The sequence below is a fragment of the Anabas testudineus genome, chromosome 12, assembly GCF_900324465.2.
Source record: "Anabas testudineus chromosome 12, fAnaTes1.2, whole genome shotgun sequence".
Classification (NCBI taxonomy): Eukaryota; Metazoa; Chordata; class Actinopteri; order Anabantiformes; family Anabantidae; genus Anabas; species Anabas testudineus.
The window spans coordinates 2,235,597-2,251,680 of record NC_046621.1 but is presented as its reverse complement, the minus strand read 5'-3'; the positions used below and the strand labels follow the sequence as shown (position 1 = coordinate 2,251,680).

General features: G+C 43.0%; 3 protein-coding genes across 5 annotated transcripts in view; 2 read left to right on the top strand and 1 right to left on the bottom strand.

The window, feature by feature from the left end:
* Positions 1-198: 198 nt before the first annotated feature.
* On the bottom strand, positions 199-3,387 carry crybb1 (crystallin, beta B1). The gene is given in 11 exon segments (XM_033326280.1): positions 199-376; positions 1,348-1,490; positions 1,732-1,864; positions 2,033-2,151; positions 2,743-2,868; positions 2,870-2,899; positions 2,901-2,992; positions 2,995-3,076; positions 3,079-3,123; positions 3,125-3,237; positions 3,363-3,387. Coding segments are annotated over 11 exon segments (1,086 nt in total).
* Positions 3,388-6,171: 2,784 nt separating this feature from the next.
* On the top strand, positions 6,172-8,495 carry cryba4 (crystallin, beta A4). Of its 3 annotated transcripts, none has more exons than XM_026355743.1 (6): positions 6,172-6,300; positions 6,989-7,032; positions 7,348-7,466; positions 7,700-7,841; positions 7,957-8,099; positions 8,256-8,495. In XM_026355743.1, the coding sequence occupies exons 2-6, from the start codon at positions 6,994-6,996 to the stop codon at positions 8,401-8,403; spliced, it is 591 nt and encodes a 196-aa protein (XP_026211528.1). In that variant the 5' UTR covers positions 6,172-6,300; positions 6,989-6,993; the 3' UTR covers positions 8,404-8,495. The 3 variants fall into 3 exon arrangements, with proteins under 3 accessions (XP_026211528.1, XP_026211529.1, XP_026211530.1); XM_026355744.1 differs by lacking the exon at positions 6,172-6,300 and adding an exon at positions 6,746-6,774; XM_026355745.1 differs by lacking the exon at positions 6,172-6,300 and adding an exon at positions 6,755-6,882.
* Positions 8,496-9,961: 1,466 nt separating this feature from the next.
* grk3 (G protein-coupled receptor kinase 3) overlaps positions 9,962-16,084 on the top strand; it is a 51,501-nt gene continuing 45,378 nt past the window's right edge. The window contains exon 1 of the mRNA XM_026354231.1: positions 9,962-12,104. Coding sequence (XP_026210016.1) covers positions 11,992-12,104 — 113 coding nt within the window. The 5' untranslated portion in view covers positions 9,962-11,991. The remainder of the gene's footprint in view (positions 12,105-16,084) is intronic.

The window sequence follows — 16,084 nt, the reverse complement described above, 5'->3', positions numbered from 1 at the left end:
ACAACATGTTTATTTTTTAGCACCATAAAAAGTCAGTTAAGGTTGTCCAGTGTATTTGCTCTCATTCTGTCTTTCCTTCGGCATGGAGCGACGATGGTGGAGATTTAGGAAAGGACTGGAGAAAGGGGGCATTTGGAGAAATAAAAAGCTGAGAGGGCTGAGTGGCTACAACAGCACCAACTGGCCAGCAGGTGTCATTCACTTGCTGGCGGAGGTGAAGGTGAAGCATCCTCTCTGATGGAACTGCATGTCCCTGATACGACGCATGGACTGGATCTGGGGCTGGAAGGCGCAGAAGTCGTTGTAGTGTCTGTAGTCACCACACTCAAACAGGTACTGGTAGCCTCTGTATCCAGGGTACTGGTAACCCACCCACCTGAGAGAAATACATTTATTAGCATTAGATAGAAATGAGTATCTCTGAAAACCTATTGATGTTGTTACTGTTATTGTTTTCACATTACAGGACGTCTAAATAAACTGTAGAGAGGAGGTCCTTTAAAATCATATAGTGCTCATTGAGGAGGTTCTGGGAATTCCTTGTGAGGTTGTAAAAGAGTTTCTACAAGTCCAGGAAATTTGTTCTTCATAGAAGATGGAGTGTTTTTTGGAGGTTTAGTAGTGATTGAGAAGTTCTAGAGATCCTTAAAGTGGTTCTAGTGGTGCCTGAGGAGCTTCATGAAGTATTTTAAGTGGTTCTACGCTAAGTACTGTACTAAATGCAAGACTAGTAGTAATTGAGGAGAACTTCGAGGAGCTTCGAGAGGAGTCTTTAGAACTTCCGATGGTTCCAGTGATCATTGAAAAGGTTCAAGTGACTACTGAGAGGGTTGAGAGGAGAAGTTGACGGTTCTTTAAAGCCTTTGGGGTCTATAAAAGGGTTCTGTAGTATTTGAAAAGGTTCTAGAGGTCGCCCAGCAGCTGCTTTACAGTGATGTGGAGCGATACACATGAATAGATAAGTATTTTACTGGGAGACTTGGGCATTATTATAGTGTGAAGAGAAATTCTTAGCTAAAAATACACATTTGTCGAAAAACAGAACAGCACGCCGTCAGCTTTAAGCCTTGTGATGACATGTTTCATGAACAACTGCATTGTACTGTAACTCTAGACGCCTACAGCCTTCTCTGAAGCTATGTCTAAAACAATATTTGCAGAACAGAGCCTCCGCTTTGCTGATATGTGGGAAATGAGCAGACAGATTTGCTCCCAGGCATCATGACAAGGTCTATGTTTATGATTGTCGTGCAGTTTAAAACACGAGCCCAGTCTTGATCCTCGACTGAACTCATTCATGTTGAACTCTTAGCAGCTAAAAGTAAGTGTGTGTTTGTGTCTACTCACGCTCCTCCTGGGACCCTCACGCTGCCCACTCTGTCGCAGAAGCCATGTGCCCAGAGGGTGGGCACATCATCCTCCTGGATCTCCATCTTGTTGCCCTTGAAGTCGGAGAGCTCATACAGGCAGATCTTGTGCTCCATGCTGTCCTGCAGGGAGGAAATCAATCGGAGTCTTGTTGATGTGACACACTTTACAGGAACTCCATGTTAAACTGTCTGTCTTTCCTCCAGAATGAAATGTGTCACTGTGTATTACATGGATTTCCAGGATAAACCTTGATGGAAGTAATTAGCAGTTGATGCTATAGTTTTGTACTATTTGTGTTAAATTCCATGTTTTCCAGCCCAAGGTTTGTGTACAATATCCTGTTAAATATAATATACAAACCATGCGGATGGGCCTGAGGGACATGAGGCAGTCACTGCGGTAGGAGTTGCTCCAGGTATCCCAGCGAGGATACTCTCCCTTCTCCAGGATGAACATCTCCCCACGGAAGTTAGTCTGCTCAAAGGCAACAAAGCTGGAGAAGTAGGGCCACCAGGCACAAAGAGGGCACAAGGGTGGAGAGGACAGGAGAGAGGAATTAGAGGAAGGATAACAATGAGAGATATGTGAATAGAAAGCATGCATACAACAGGTTTCTGACAGTGGGTGGTAAAATCATCTTTGTGTTTGTGAGTTCACTTACGGGCCGCACTCCACAATGATACTACGCACTCTATCCATGCCACGGTCACACACGTTCATACACTCATTCTGGACCTCGATCATTCTGCCCTGGAAGTTCTCCTGGTCGAACAGCATGATCTGTATGGTGGAGACATCACAACATCAATTACACTCCAGTGAGCAGTGGACGACCAGCATCACATCCTTCACACGTCCCAGCAGAGTCTTTTTCATTTCAGTAATTGGCTACACATGATCGAGGGCTCCCACTGTAATAACATGCCTCTACAATACAGAACAAATCTCTGTTTCTTATCCTGAACAGCAACACCTGCTCCTTACACTAAAACTGTCTGAATATCACTTTAAAATGTGACTTCTATCAGCATGAACTAAACTCTTTGACCAAGTACTGTAAACTTGAGAACAGCTCCTTTCTAAATCAAGGAAAAGTAATACTGAATATAATTATCTGCAAAACTTAACAGGACAATTCACCCATGCAATCCATGACTACTGTAGAGGTACTTTAAGCTGGGTCCTGGAAAAGATGTTGCTTTTCATCACTTTAAGCATAAATAAAATCCAGTTCATTGGAAATCCCAAACCAAAGCAAATAAAATCTGCATGGGAGGACGTGTTTTCCTCTAAACCTGTGTCAACAGATCCAGTTCAGATTCAGTAGAAAAGCTGTTGTTTCTGCAGATGTCTACTGCTGCAGTGACTCACTCTGTAGGATCCCATGCCAGGCTCGCCGGTCTTGGTGGCCTTGCTGGAGGCAGCTGGAGCGGGGGCTCCTTTGTCCTTGGCATCGGTGCCCTGGCTGGAGGCGGACTTGGCAGTCTGAGACATGGTGAGGGGCTTCAGGAGAGTCTGGTTAAGAGATGGAGGAAGACAGGGGGTCGAACAGAAATAGAGGTATAAAAGGAAGTGACACGGTTAGAGAGGAGAAGGTGGAAGGGAAGGAGAAGTGATGTTCAGTGTGGCCCAGTTGAGGTGTCAACATTGTCAGAGGGGTGTTAGGCAGGTATATTTTTGGGATTTGGAATTGAACACAAGTCTTTATGTGGGAGGTTTATTTGGGCCCTGGACTTCTGTTCGGGTCTTTCCCCAGGCCGCGGGTGATTTGCCTGGGTGTGGTGGGCAGGGAGTGGGCCCTGGCTCTGGGTGAGGTGTGGTTTTCCCCCTGTACTATGGTGGATGTTCTGGTGTGTATGTCCGTGTCTGTGTGTCCTTACCTGCGTTAGTATAGCTTGCTGTGCCGTGTGAGGGAGGCTGGCTCGTGCTGGTCCCTTCAACACTCAACCCAAGCTTATATACTCTGGCAAAGGCTAAACGTAGAGGCTCACCGCACAATAGAAAGCCTCTCGTCATCACAGTTGGCCTGCGCCAAAGCCACCGGGTCATTGCACAGCCTAGAAACGCCGGCGGCCCCTCTGGCCTGCCTGTAAGCATTTTACTATCAAAGGAAACCACTGAGCATGGCATTTTTCCCACATGTTGGGCTGCTAGGGCTGTAAGCTATAGTTGTATGTTGACTGGAGGAATGCAAAGGTCCAGAGGGCACAAAGAGGTAATCCCTTCTCTCTATCACCTACAAGCACACACATAAATACAACATAGTCTTTTAACTTGGAACCAAAAAATAGAACCTCACTATTTGAAGTCGTCCTTTCTACCTCTCAGAAACCAGCACAGAAAACAGTATAATGGTGTCTTGTTGTAACATCAATAATGCAGTGGTTTATTAATTAATTAATTTTAGTTGTCTACTTGGTGATTAAACATAGGTTAATAGATAGTTTTGGGAAATATGCTTATGTACTTTATTTCCATTCAAGTAGAATATAAATATCAATCAGGAGCCAGTTCGTCTATCTAAGTGAGACAGCTATATTAGTACATCACTTCAGTTTGTGAGTGTAACTAACACACTAACCAGCCCTCTTGTATCTGTTTTGTGTTTATTACCTCTGACGTTTTCTGCTAATGATTTCACATACCAATCTTAAAATAATGACTACAATAGTTATGACTCACACTACAACCACAAGACTTTAATCTCAGCCTCCAAGACTTTGTTTCATAGCTGATGAAAAATCTAAATCCATATATTATGCCCAGTCTATAAAACAATAAATAGATCGATCTACTTCACTTATTGCAGAATTCTAACTGAGGATTCCTCTTTGTTGGTTTTCAGAGGTGAAATAAAGGTCGTTGTTGACTATGGTGATAATTCTTGGATTACAGCTGGATTATATCTGGATTACATCACCTCATACGTGATTATTTCCACTATGGAAGGAGGATTACAGTGTTTGATATGCACAGATTAGGTGTGAACTAATCCTGCTGTGTAATCTGCGTGGGTACTGTTGCATTCTGTGTTTTTTTGAAATACTTTTTTTTAATGACAAATTTCTTGCACATCTGCTTCATTTTGAAGATTTTTATTTTTATGAAGTATTATTTACAGTATTCATTCAAAAGGATTACACCTATTGATTCTAAAACCCACTGAGGCCGTGGCCTTGTGTTTGCTCACGCTGACACAAAATCTTCTGCACACATTTCTCTTCTCATATTAAATAAACCTTTTGATTTTTGACACCCAGTGACTTTCCCTTCTGTGCAGACTTTCGATTTTCAGATGATCATATCTCTTCGGGCCTCTTCAGACATACAATTTCATACCGCCTCTTCAAATTTGCAGTAGGTTGCTCACAGTTCTTCCAAAGATCTGGTTTTGTGAGATATGAATGTTATATTATATATATCATATATGTTGTTGACTAAAACATGACTGAATGTGTTTGTGTTTTCTCAGAGGGGCCTTTGTTTTAACATGCAGTATTTCCTGTTTAAATGTGTATGTTCACAAGCAAAGTATCTATTGACTTTAGTGACCTATGACCTTTCCTTACCTCTGCTAAAAGTTGGCTACTGCTGCCTACCTTAGCTATCATGACTGTGACAGAACCAGGCCAATTATTAAACCTCAGAATAGATCACCACTTTTTTCTGGTTGTTTTATCTTCATGATTTTAGGATCAGAATAAATCAATCACTTTCTATACACTAGTAAAGTGCATCTGTATGTGACAGATATTGTACTGTATATAAATCATATCTAGAAATAACTCTAGAAATATAAATTGTGTGCTCAAATTCTGAATTCCTTTAGGCCGACAAGAGATAAAGCTGTTGTTTTAGATAGTCCTTCTGCTCATACAGCGCCTCTGCTCTCTTGTTTACATGTGGTTGGTTATGTAATCACTCACACACGCACACACAGTGTCTAACAGTACAGTAGAAGATAACATTGTCTTACAAACCACAACCACTGGATTAAACATCTTTAAACATCACGGACAGAGTCTATTTACAATGATACTTGACTTTGAATTTGGGAACTCAATGGCAGAAGTTAAGATTTTCAAAATAAAACATTCCATCCCAAGTTCAGCTTTAGTGAGAGAGATTGTCTGTTTAAAGCACTGGGACATGCCAGCTTATCACCGAGTCATCAAAGGGAGTATTATTGTGCTACATACAGTGTCAGACAAAGTATTTCTACACCTAAGTCTAGATGAATAACTTCCTCTTTGCTGTTTATATTTCTGCTTGCTCAAATTCAGCCATGTTTCATAACCGTACACTATCTGCACAGACAATCACATCCTCTCCACTAAACATTACTCTGGAGTTTGACTTGATTTCACCAGTCTTCTCTAGAGATGTCAAATATGTGGAGCTGAGCAGGAAAGACACTTAGAGATTACATCAAAAGGATACAGAAAAGAGCTGAAACAATTATCAAATGCCAAGAGCGAGATCCACCCTTTGGATCCAGCTTCCAGAGTTTGATTTGCGGATTTGAGAGTCTCCAGTGGTCATTTTTCAACATTTTCTGACAATTTGTGAAAGAAAAGCAGAAAACAACCACCAGATTAGTCTAAAATGAAAATACTCATTAGTTGCAACCCTAAATTACCCCCCCCCCCCCAACATCCTTGGCCTTAGGTATTTTCTCCGTTCCTTGCACTGTATCTTGTTTCTCTTATATTTTCAGTGTCCACTGCCCTAGGTGATAATGTGGTGTCTGCACTTCTGCCCCTCCACAGATTAACCACGCTTTTGTCGGGTGGGGACAAAGAAAAGCCCCTCCCTGCTGCTGAGCTGGGGCTTTCAGCATGGCCCTTTGCCAGGGGAGGCTTTAAAAGGGTGGGGGCGCGTGGCTCCTCTCACTCTCACGGCAGGACAACCGAAGGGCATCAAAGCAAGGTGAGTCCCTGTCCCTCACCCAGCCAGCCGGCACATCCAGCACAAGGCAGCAGAGCCAGGGTACAGCAGCCCCCCAATATTCATCACACACAAAAACGCTCAAACACAGGAGCCATCCGGGCCCCAGGGCCCAAAGGCCATCACTGCACCCAGTGGGTGTCATAAACAGTGGTGATGGTGGAAAATCTCAGTAGCAGTAGCAGGGAGGAAATGGCCAGAAAATAAGATAAAGAGATGGAAAGGGTGGGAGAAGGAGCCAAAGGAGTCTACATGAAGTCTCTGGCTTCTTTGACCCTCTTCGTTTTTTTATAGGACTATAAATAGATGCTCTCAGTCTGGGAATCACACATTCAGGCTGATTCCAGCATCCAGGCCATTTTGTTGCTGGTGCCTTTTCAAATACACACAGTTGCTGTTACATAGGGCCTTGAACGTGCCACAGTACGCAGGCTTGTTATCTGAACAACAGCAGAGGTGGTTTGTGATGACAAGTTTACAATAGCAGCTCTCCAGTTGTGCTGTTTTTGGCTTTTTCCCAGTTGTAACTGCCTATCATTGAATTTCTTTGGCAGTCCAACTTTGGTGCTTAACTTTCTGTATCAGACTTGAATGCATGTTTTGCTAACTGTGACTTCTGTTTGATTGCTGCGATTACTGTAACTTCCTTTCTTGTGTTTTTTCCTGCCAGACAAGATGACTCACCACTGCACCAAGTTCTCCGGCCACTGGAAGGTGAGTGGATGAAAGAACAGATTCATACATCCCCTCACTGAGGGGGGTTTCAACCTACAAGTTTTCCCCGAGATGTGACTTGTAGTAAAATATCTCACACAGTTTATCACTGGGGAGAGAACAGGACAAATGTCCACCACATTAGGACTCTAACAACCACATCTTGCATGTTTTAATCTAATAAATTAACAGTAATTGCAATTCTACTGTTAAAATGGCGTGGGATGATAAAACACAGCTGTTTCATGTTTAATTTAGTGTATTTAACTTTTATCTGCACTACTGTATCCACACACGTCTGTATCTCCCTCTCAGATCATTGTCTTCGATGAGGAGTGCTTCCAGGGCCGTCGCCATGAGTTCACCTCCGAGTGCTGCAATGTGATGGAGTTCGGCTTCGAGACCGTGCGCTCCCTCAAGGTGGAGAGCGGAGCGTAAGTAAACACACAAATAAAAGAATTGTTTTATATCTGCAGAAAGAAGCAGAGAATGACACACAGCTGTTGTCATAAACCTCCCATCAAACATCATGTGAATGTACATAAAAGGCTCATAATCACCTGCACTGGAAAACAGTTTGGTTTACACAACATATTTACAGGATTAATGTCAATAAGTAGCTGTGAGGTAATGAGAAAGCAGTAACTATTCACTTTTCTGTTCCCAGCTGGGTGGGTTATGAGCATGCCTCCTACCAGGGACAGCAGTTTGTCCTGGAGAGGGGAGAGTACCCTCAGTGTGATGCTTTCGGTGGCAGCAACGCCTATCACATTGAGAGACTGACCTCCTTCAGACCTATCGCCTGTGCCGTAAGTTAAATGTGGATTCATTTATATTGGTCACATAGCCGTTTTATGCCTTGATTGTCTGGACAAACTACTTATATGTATTGCTCAATTTGTTTGACTTTTGTTTCCCCTCCAGAATCACAGAGAGTGTCGCATGACTATCTATGAGCGTGAGAACTTCCTGGGCCGTAAGGGTGAGCTTAGCGACGATTATCCCTCCCTCCAGGCCATGGGCTGGTGCAACAACGAAGTTGGCTCTCTCAGGATCCAGTCTGGAGCGTGAGTGTCCTCCCTCTTCATTTTTTATGTCCTATTCACCTTTTTTTCTCCCTCTGACTTTAGCAGTCCAAAAATAATCTTTGTTAGACTTTCACAACAGCTGTCTTTTGCAACGCCTCATGTGTGCTTCCTTCTCTCTCTGTGATTTCCCAACAGATTCGTGTGCTACCAGTACCCTGGTTATCGTGGATACCAGTATATCATGGAGTGTGATCGTCACTGTGGGGAGTATAAACACTTCAGGGAGTTTGGCTCCCATTGCCAGACCCCTCAGATCCAGTCCATCCGCCGTATTCAGCAGTAACAACTTACTTCAAACCCTTTCTCTCATGTGAGCTTTCACCTTTGACCCCTGCTGCTTCCCAGTGCTGAATAAACTGTCTTTCTTAAACCTTACTGACTTCCCCGATGAATCTGCTTTTCTTAAAAGATAGATATACACATTCTACACTGATCAAGACATGAGTTGGTGTACAGAGGTGGCAATAAAGGTTGGGTTAAAAAAAACTGAAAAGGAGTTTTAGTCTATTGTGTAACAGCACATTAAACATATAAAACTAACACATTTTACACACTATAACTAAAATGATGAGTCAATTAATTGATTAGCAAACTGATTACAATGTAATATTGGTTTAAATCAATTATCAATCAGAGGTTCTACAGATATTGTCGAGTTCGAGCTTTTCAATTGTCATAATTAGCTGTTTATCACTTTTGTTGTTCGAATCATTGTGGGTTTGGCCAAGACAAGTACAAAACAAACCAAAACAAGCAGTAGATTACCTAATAAAGAAAATTATTGTTTTTGCAACCTCTGAATATAAACTATATATTTAGATGTAAGCTGTTAGTTTAGTTAACAACCAGTTGTAGTAAGTTATTAACATGTGTTTAAGTGTGATCCGGGCTGGATCTCCAACAGTAAAATGCTGCTTCAGTATTCATTAGTTCCAATCTAACCATGCAAAATGAAAACGTTTAGGTAGATTTTTCTGATAATATTACACTTCTGAATATTTCAGAAATGTGTTATTATTGTAACTTTTATTACATTAATTTATGGTTTTGTCTACAAAATGTTAGGGAATTGTGAAAAATACCTTTTTTTAATGATTCAAACACCAAATAATTTCAATTTACCCAAATTTGCTGGAACCTGTTTGTCAGTGAATCCCTCTTTCACCTCTCATCATGCAGCTTCTTCTGCACTGTCAGTGTAGGAAATATCCCAGTTTGGGGTTAAACCTGACGGGGTCCAGGCCTGCAGCAGCTCACAGGCCTGTTGTTTGCAGTGTATGAGCAGCATTACCATTAGTGACCAGGAAACGGCACTGCGTCTCCACCAAGACATGCACCACCCGGCTCAGGAAGACTTGAAACCCATTTACTGGGTTGTAGAATTAATTGTGAGAGGCTGCTGCTTCGTGACCATTCAAATTCAGTTTAAGAGCAACTTATTTCATGCCGACACATGATGAGAGGAACAATTAAAGCCTGTTTAAATGCTAAATTTGCTGCACTAGTCTGCAGCTTTCACTTATCAAATTCAAATGAGCCTAAATGTGTCTTTCTTTATCTTGCAGCTGCCCCCCCCCTGTGAAGTTTCCTGTATACAGACTGCTGAAGGCTGTTCCCTGCAGACCTGAATTCTCACGCGTAAATAAACCCCGATCAAATGCTCCCAATGTGGAAAAGGGGGAATTCCTAATTGTGAAATGATAGTAATAATAAAGTTAGTTAGATACGTAGCTCAATAAGTAATGTTGTGTGTGCAAAGAGCAGAAATACAAAGCGTCTCCTCTGTCTACACCCACCGGGCTCCAGGTCCAGGGAACAACGAGCCGCTCCGTGTTTTCCGAGCCTCTCCCCGCCGCAGTGGGAGGAAGTGGAACCACAAAGCGAGCAGAACCACGGTGCTAGCGAAGAAACACTGAAAAATACATCGAAGGGGGACTTCAGCTGAAACATGTGCCATATTGGAGCTGGGGGACGAACAGCTTAATCGAAAGGAGCCGACAGAAACGCGTGGCACACCGCGCACAGCAAGAAGTGTCTCCACTCCTCCCGGCTGAGCCACGACACTTAGCCGAGAGTGGGCTCCCTCAGCTCGGGGAGCCTGGTAGGCAGCGGTCGCTCGGGGCTGGCTGGCGCAGCACGACGAGCCGCTCGGCTCGGCTTTTATTTGCGATATCCGCCTCTGAGTGGTCGATTTACGAGAGGGGGTCGCCGGCACGGTGTCCTGGTAGATGTTTTACACCACAGCGGGGTTTGTTCGGAATCGTCCCCGCACAAGTTGACAGCAACTTTTTACCGCAGCGAAGAGGAAAAGTTGTCGGTTAGCGAGCAGCGAACTGCCGCTGTCCAGCAGCGCTCCCTCCCCTCCTCCGCCATCAGCGTCGCTGTCAGCCCACAGTCAGTAGCTCTGTGCGGGGTCTCCGTGCGAGGAGGGTCCCCCCTAACGCTCGGGGTAACACATCCAGCAGCTATGGATTATTTTGGGCGACTTTTTCGGGGTTAACGACTCCTGTGCACGCACGAAGGCTGATTTCCTCGGCACCGCTGCAGGACTTCCCCAATAACGTTCCTCGCAGCCGTTAGCTTATTAAGTAAATCGCTGCCTGAAATCGAGCCAGTGTTACGGTAGCTGCCAGCCACTGTCTGTGTTCACCACCGGCAACAGGGGGATTGTAGAGTGTCTGCTGATCTGAAATAATCCAAACTACATGTGCAGGCTGCTAAATCTGTCGGTAACCTGTGTTAGCTCGGTCGGTAGTTAGCCTACTGGCTAGCAGGTTTCATTTTGCTAGCTAGCGTGGCGGCTAACTAGCAGGCGAACCCAGATATCGATACCGCCAGGAGGCTGAACGAGTTCGCTTTAGGAAGTGTGGATTTGGCTTACGACTAGTTGATTACAGCCTCTGGCTTGGACTGGATTTGGTGCTAAACCTCTTAAGGTGTTTAACCACATCTTTTCGGGGCGACATTTTTCTTTTTTTGCGATTGATGAGCCGATAAAGAGGAAGATCGCAGCCCTCACAGGAAGCAGCGGCGGCGACGACAACATAAACAACGTCGGTGTGTGAATGTTAGCTGAGGAGAGTCCGGAGCAGACCTGGTTCATCTCCGATCCGTGCTTGTGTGGTTTTATTCGGGGACCAGCTCTGATGGTTTCCAGTTCAACCTGTCGTCCCGTGTCCTCCCTCCTGAATCTCCCCATTCACCTGTTCTGCTGCTGGACACCAACAGAACCATCTACACGTGTTTGATTACTGTAAAGTCAGTCACATGTTTTTCTTTTAAACCAGAACATTTTTCGACAGCTCGGTGTTTACATTTTTTTTAAAGAAGAATCCAAGCACATGCCGCGGCCGAGACAAACCAGTCGTTTGGATCCGTTTCCATCCAGAGGACCTGGAGAGTCCCTGGAGACCTGCAGGGTTTGACAACTGCATCTGGTGCATCTTTCTACCTGTGTGACACATATCACATTGCTCCAAAGCCAGGAAGCATCTCACCACTCTCTTCCTTGCACTATTTTTCCACTCCGCCTGCAAGAAACCTGCACTCAATGGGATTACAAGGACGGTGATCTAGCGAGGCCTGGTGACTGTACATTTGTCGAGCAACCTGTCACCTAATGTCTTCCCTCCTGAATTTCTCTTTTCTGTCACAATGATGGTGGTTTGAGGCGAAACGAACAGACTACAGCCGGAGACCACGCCACCGTTCCTGTCGATGGTCAGCTCTGCTGTCCGCTCAGCTGGCCCCGTCACACACCTTGGCCCTTGATGTTGGTCAGACCTGGTGGAGGACATTGTTTTTTAATAACCTGAAATAAAACCCATCCTCGCTTTTTTTATTATTGGTTTGGTCGTCCCAGGGTCGAAAGATGGCGGACCTCGAAGCAGTACTTGCCGATGTCAGTTATTTGATGGCGATGGAGAAGAGCAAATCTACTCCAGCGGCCCGGGCGAGTAAGAAAATCATCCTTCCTGAGCCCAGGTAACTACGTTTACAAAGTGCTTTAGTGCTGTGCTGTGGTCCGAGCTTGTGTTTATTTGCTTGTCAAGTGGATGGATCTTTAGTGCATGCTATGCAATCATATAGAGGGATGGAGGCGTGCTTCCTCTCAACCCTGTGACTTACTGTAGATGCTGAGGGAAATATGACTGTAGATTTGTGCCAACATGCTGCAGCTCAGTGGGTTCCTGCATTCGCCAAAACAGCCATGCAAGCACTCACTATGCTTTCTTTTTATAGCTTTACCTTACTAAGAAGTGAATGCTAGACTTTTGTTGAGATTGTGTTGCAGCCACATGCAACGTATTTGCAATCGTTTCCAAAATATACCAGGAATTAATGATGTAGTGTCTCTGCTGCCCGTGTGCCAAAGTCTTCTGTCAGACCTACTCAGTTTGTTTGACAGTGTGATCATGTATATGTTTTATGTTTTATGTTCAACACATCAGTGAAGATGCTGAGTCTTTTTTGTGCTGCTGCATACATCCCCTGCCCAAACCCTGCTTATCCTTGCTGTTTTGCACGCACCCACCATGAGTAGGCCATCAGACCACACTACAGCTAAAATCTTTATTTAAATAATACACCCCCCTCCCCAAACCTCTACACGTAACTGCACATCCTTCTGTCTCTGCTACATCAGTGGGTTGAATATGTGTGTTTAGACCAGGTTTGGGCATGTAGCATGCAACTTGATTGAAGAGGATGTGGTTACAATTTGGTTATTGTGATAGTTGCTTTTCATTGGAGGTTTGTAAATTTGACAGTGCTATTTGGGTTTACTCAAACGATAACCACTGTGGGAACAGCAAAACTGTGTAGAACAGATATTACATTAATAGATCCCAAACTGAAAATATTACTGATAACTGTACACACATGAACCTTTAATGGCTGAACGTGATGATTTTAAAATGTGATGATTTTAAAATGTGCCTAAGGTGATTTCTGGAGGTCGTCAGCTCTTAGGTTAAATATTAAGTTGTATTGGCAGATCAGCAGAAAACAATGATTGTGCATCACACATTGGATTTAATACACAGCCTGTTGATTTTTCCAGCTGAAGGTATTTATTTTAGGGATACTCATAACGGCAAATTAAATGGGCCAGTCCAGACTAGTCTTTTATATATTATTTTATATTATAAGGACATAAAATACCTGATTTATCAGTTAATCTACCATACAAAACAGTAATGCCCTGCCATCTTGACAGGTTTAACATAAGGCTATGATGGTTTGTAGTGTAGTCCCGACAACAACAGCTAATTATATTTCTTAACCTCAGTATTAAGTGACACAAGATCATCTTCTAACCGATATACAGTTAACTTGTGATCTGTCACAACACATTTCTGAGCCAGTTCTTCCCATTTACGATATTTAAACAACACATTAGGATTTTCACATGTTTTAGCCCCTTTGCTTCAGATCCCATTAACTTAACATTGCTGCCTACTATAAGTGAACCATTTGTAAGTTGATAAATGTGGTTTCCTTCCTTTGGGTCGGTATTGGTTTCGGTTCATGTCAGTATTAAAATGAACTTGCAGAAACTTGACAGTTGCTTGAAACTGCCAATCTTTTACACTGAATGATCTGTCACATTTAATTTTTGTCCAAACAAAATTGTGTTAATGATGCATTTTAACACATTTGCAACATGGCACTACATGCCTGCATATACCCCACAGTAAATGTAGTATGACAGTTTAGAAAAAGAGGCCAACTGAATGATTTGACCAAAATCTGGTAGGGTATTTTTGGGCTCAGTAGTGACAGAAGTTTCAAACTTGGCTGTCGTGGCTAATCTGTTGGTCTAAATGAGGCCTGGTGTAGCCACTGATGGGCCTAACGGACTACTGCATAGGAAACCTATGTTCTAAACACTGTAGACTTATTCAGGTGCCCTAAATCGGTTATAAGTTACTCCTTCACAACTGGACTTGCATGCATTGTTTAAAATTAGACGTTAGAACTGCAAGTCATGAACGACACACGGAAGCTGTATATTTGGTCTTAATTTGCATATTTGGGCAAATGTGTAACATTATGCTACAGAAGGACTACAGGTGGACTCTTAACTTTTAAGTTCTGTCTCAGCCTTAACTGGAAAATGTACAGCGTCTTACTGTCGGGTAACCAGTGTCAATACCGACGTAGTTTCATAATTCTCTATGCAAAATTAGGTACCATAGGAAAAACTGAATCAGTTAAATGAATGTCAGCAAGAACTCCAGCAACAACAATATCATGTAGCCTTCAAAAATGCAAACCTCCATGTGTTCAGTCTGTAAAAAAAACTCGGTAAAAAGAAGGAACGATAGTAAAGAGACACTGTTGTCCTTAGCATTAGCATTAGCATTGTTGTGAAAGCAGATATATATGCAGAGTTGTATTGATGTGGCTCCTTAGTCTGTGGAATAGCAGCCCTAGCGCCTAGTTCATCTTAGCTGAAAGGAATAAGATGTCCTATATGAAGAGTTTAGAAAGTTGTGAACTGGGAACAAGCAGTTTCCTGTACTGATTGTCAACTGCTTTAAGAATAGCTGAATGAATTGGTGGTCATTCCAAGATCGTCACAGTAGTCGTCACGGGACCTGAGCAGGCCTCTCGATTTTTGGAAATGCAACATCACGTTAGTGCACGACTCCTCATTGCTGATTGACTTATTTGGTAATATGTGTGTCATCTCCAAGCCCACTGGTTCCTGCTGAAGATGTAAATCTCATAGTTTTAGGCTCAGTAATTTAAACAAACTGGAGGAAATAGTGCATTTGTTTGGGACTATGTTCATCAGTGATCCACATTTGGAGCTCACTGAGTATTTGTGGCAGCAGAACAGTGTATGTGGGACTGAGTGAAAATAAATTACACTGTGTTCATGGTAATGAATGAACATGTCGCTTAGTGCAACAGTTTGGCTCTTTTATGTGCTTTAATTGTCTTTGGACAATAGTGGAGGTCTGTGCCACAGTGAAACAAGCTGTCTCAAGCTTTGGATACACACAAAATAATTATCATACATCAGTTCATTGTTGGTTTTTGGATTTGTTAGTAATAAGCAAATAATGAATTAAACCAGTATGACATTAATAAAGGACAATTTCATCGACATGCCGACTTTTACAACTGGACAGCGTCGATACTGTTCCCAAACCTGCATATTATTGTGTTTAAAATCTGCTGTAGAGGCTCTTAAAAAATCCAGGTGATGATAATCAGTATTGAGCTGCTCTATTGTTATGCAGAATGGGGCTGTTGGAGTGGAATGACAGCCAGTGTTCACGTTCAGTGTGAAGTTATTAGTACTGAGTCTAGCCTGTGTGTTTGTTCCCAGGGATCAGGATCAGCTTGTTTGACTGTGTAACTGTATGCTGCACTGAGTTCACTACTTCACATTAGATGTTCAGTCAAGAATCCAGGTTGCGAAATACTGACGCCAGAATTTAACCCCAGGATTGGCAACCATGTTCCACAGAGGTGCTGACAATAGAGTATACTGTGTTATTCCAGCTAAAGACGACAACAGGCCGGCCATTTGACTTATTAGCACATTATCAGCCAGCGAGGAGGTGGTAATCTGTGAAAATCGCCTGATGCTGTTGAAACGTATACCCGCGTACGCATAGTTTAAGCCGTTATCAGCCTCATCAGAGGTGTTTTCTATTTGTACAAAAAACGAACAAGCCCAGCACATTGCCTTTGTGACTGTGGTTTATTAAGTGATTTTATGTTAGATATGAGCTTTATTATTTATTGCCCACTATGTTGTAGGAGCCGCAGAGATAAAAGCTTTAGCTGATGGACTATTATGCTGCTGTTGAGCCAATCAGTCAGCAAAACAAGACTCGCACTAATATGAAAATTAAGTAATTTTTTCTATCATTGCGTGTAATAATAATGCCCTAACAGGCATCATAACAGTTACATTTGTTATTCTTACAATAATGCATCAGGCA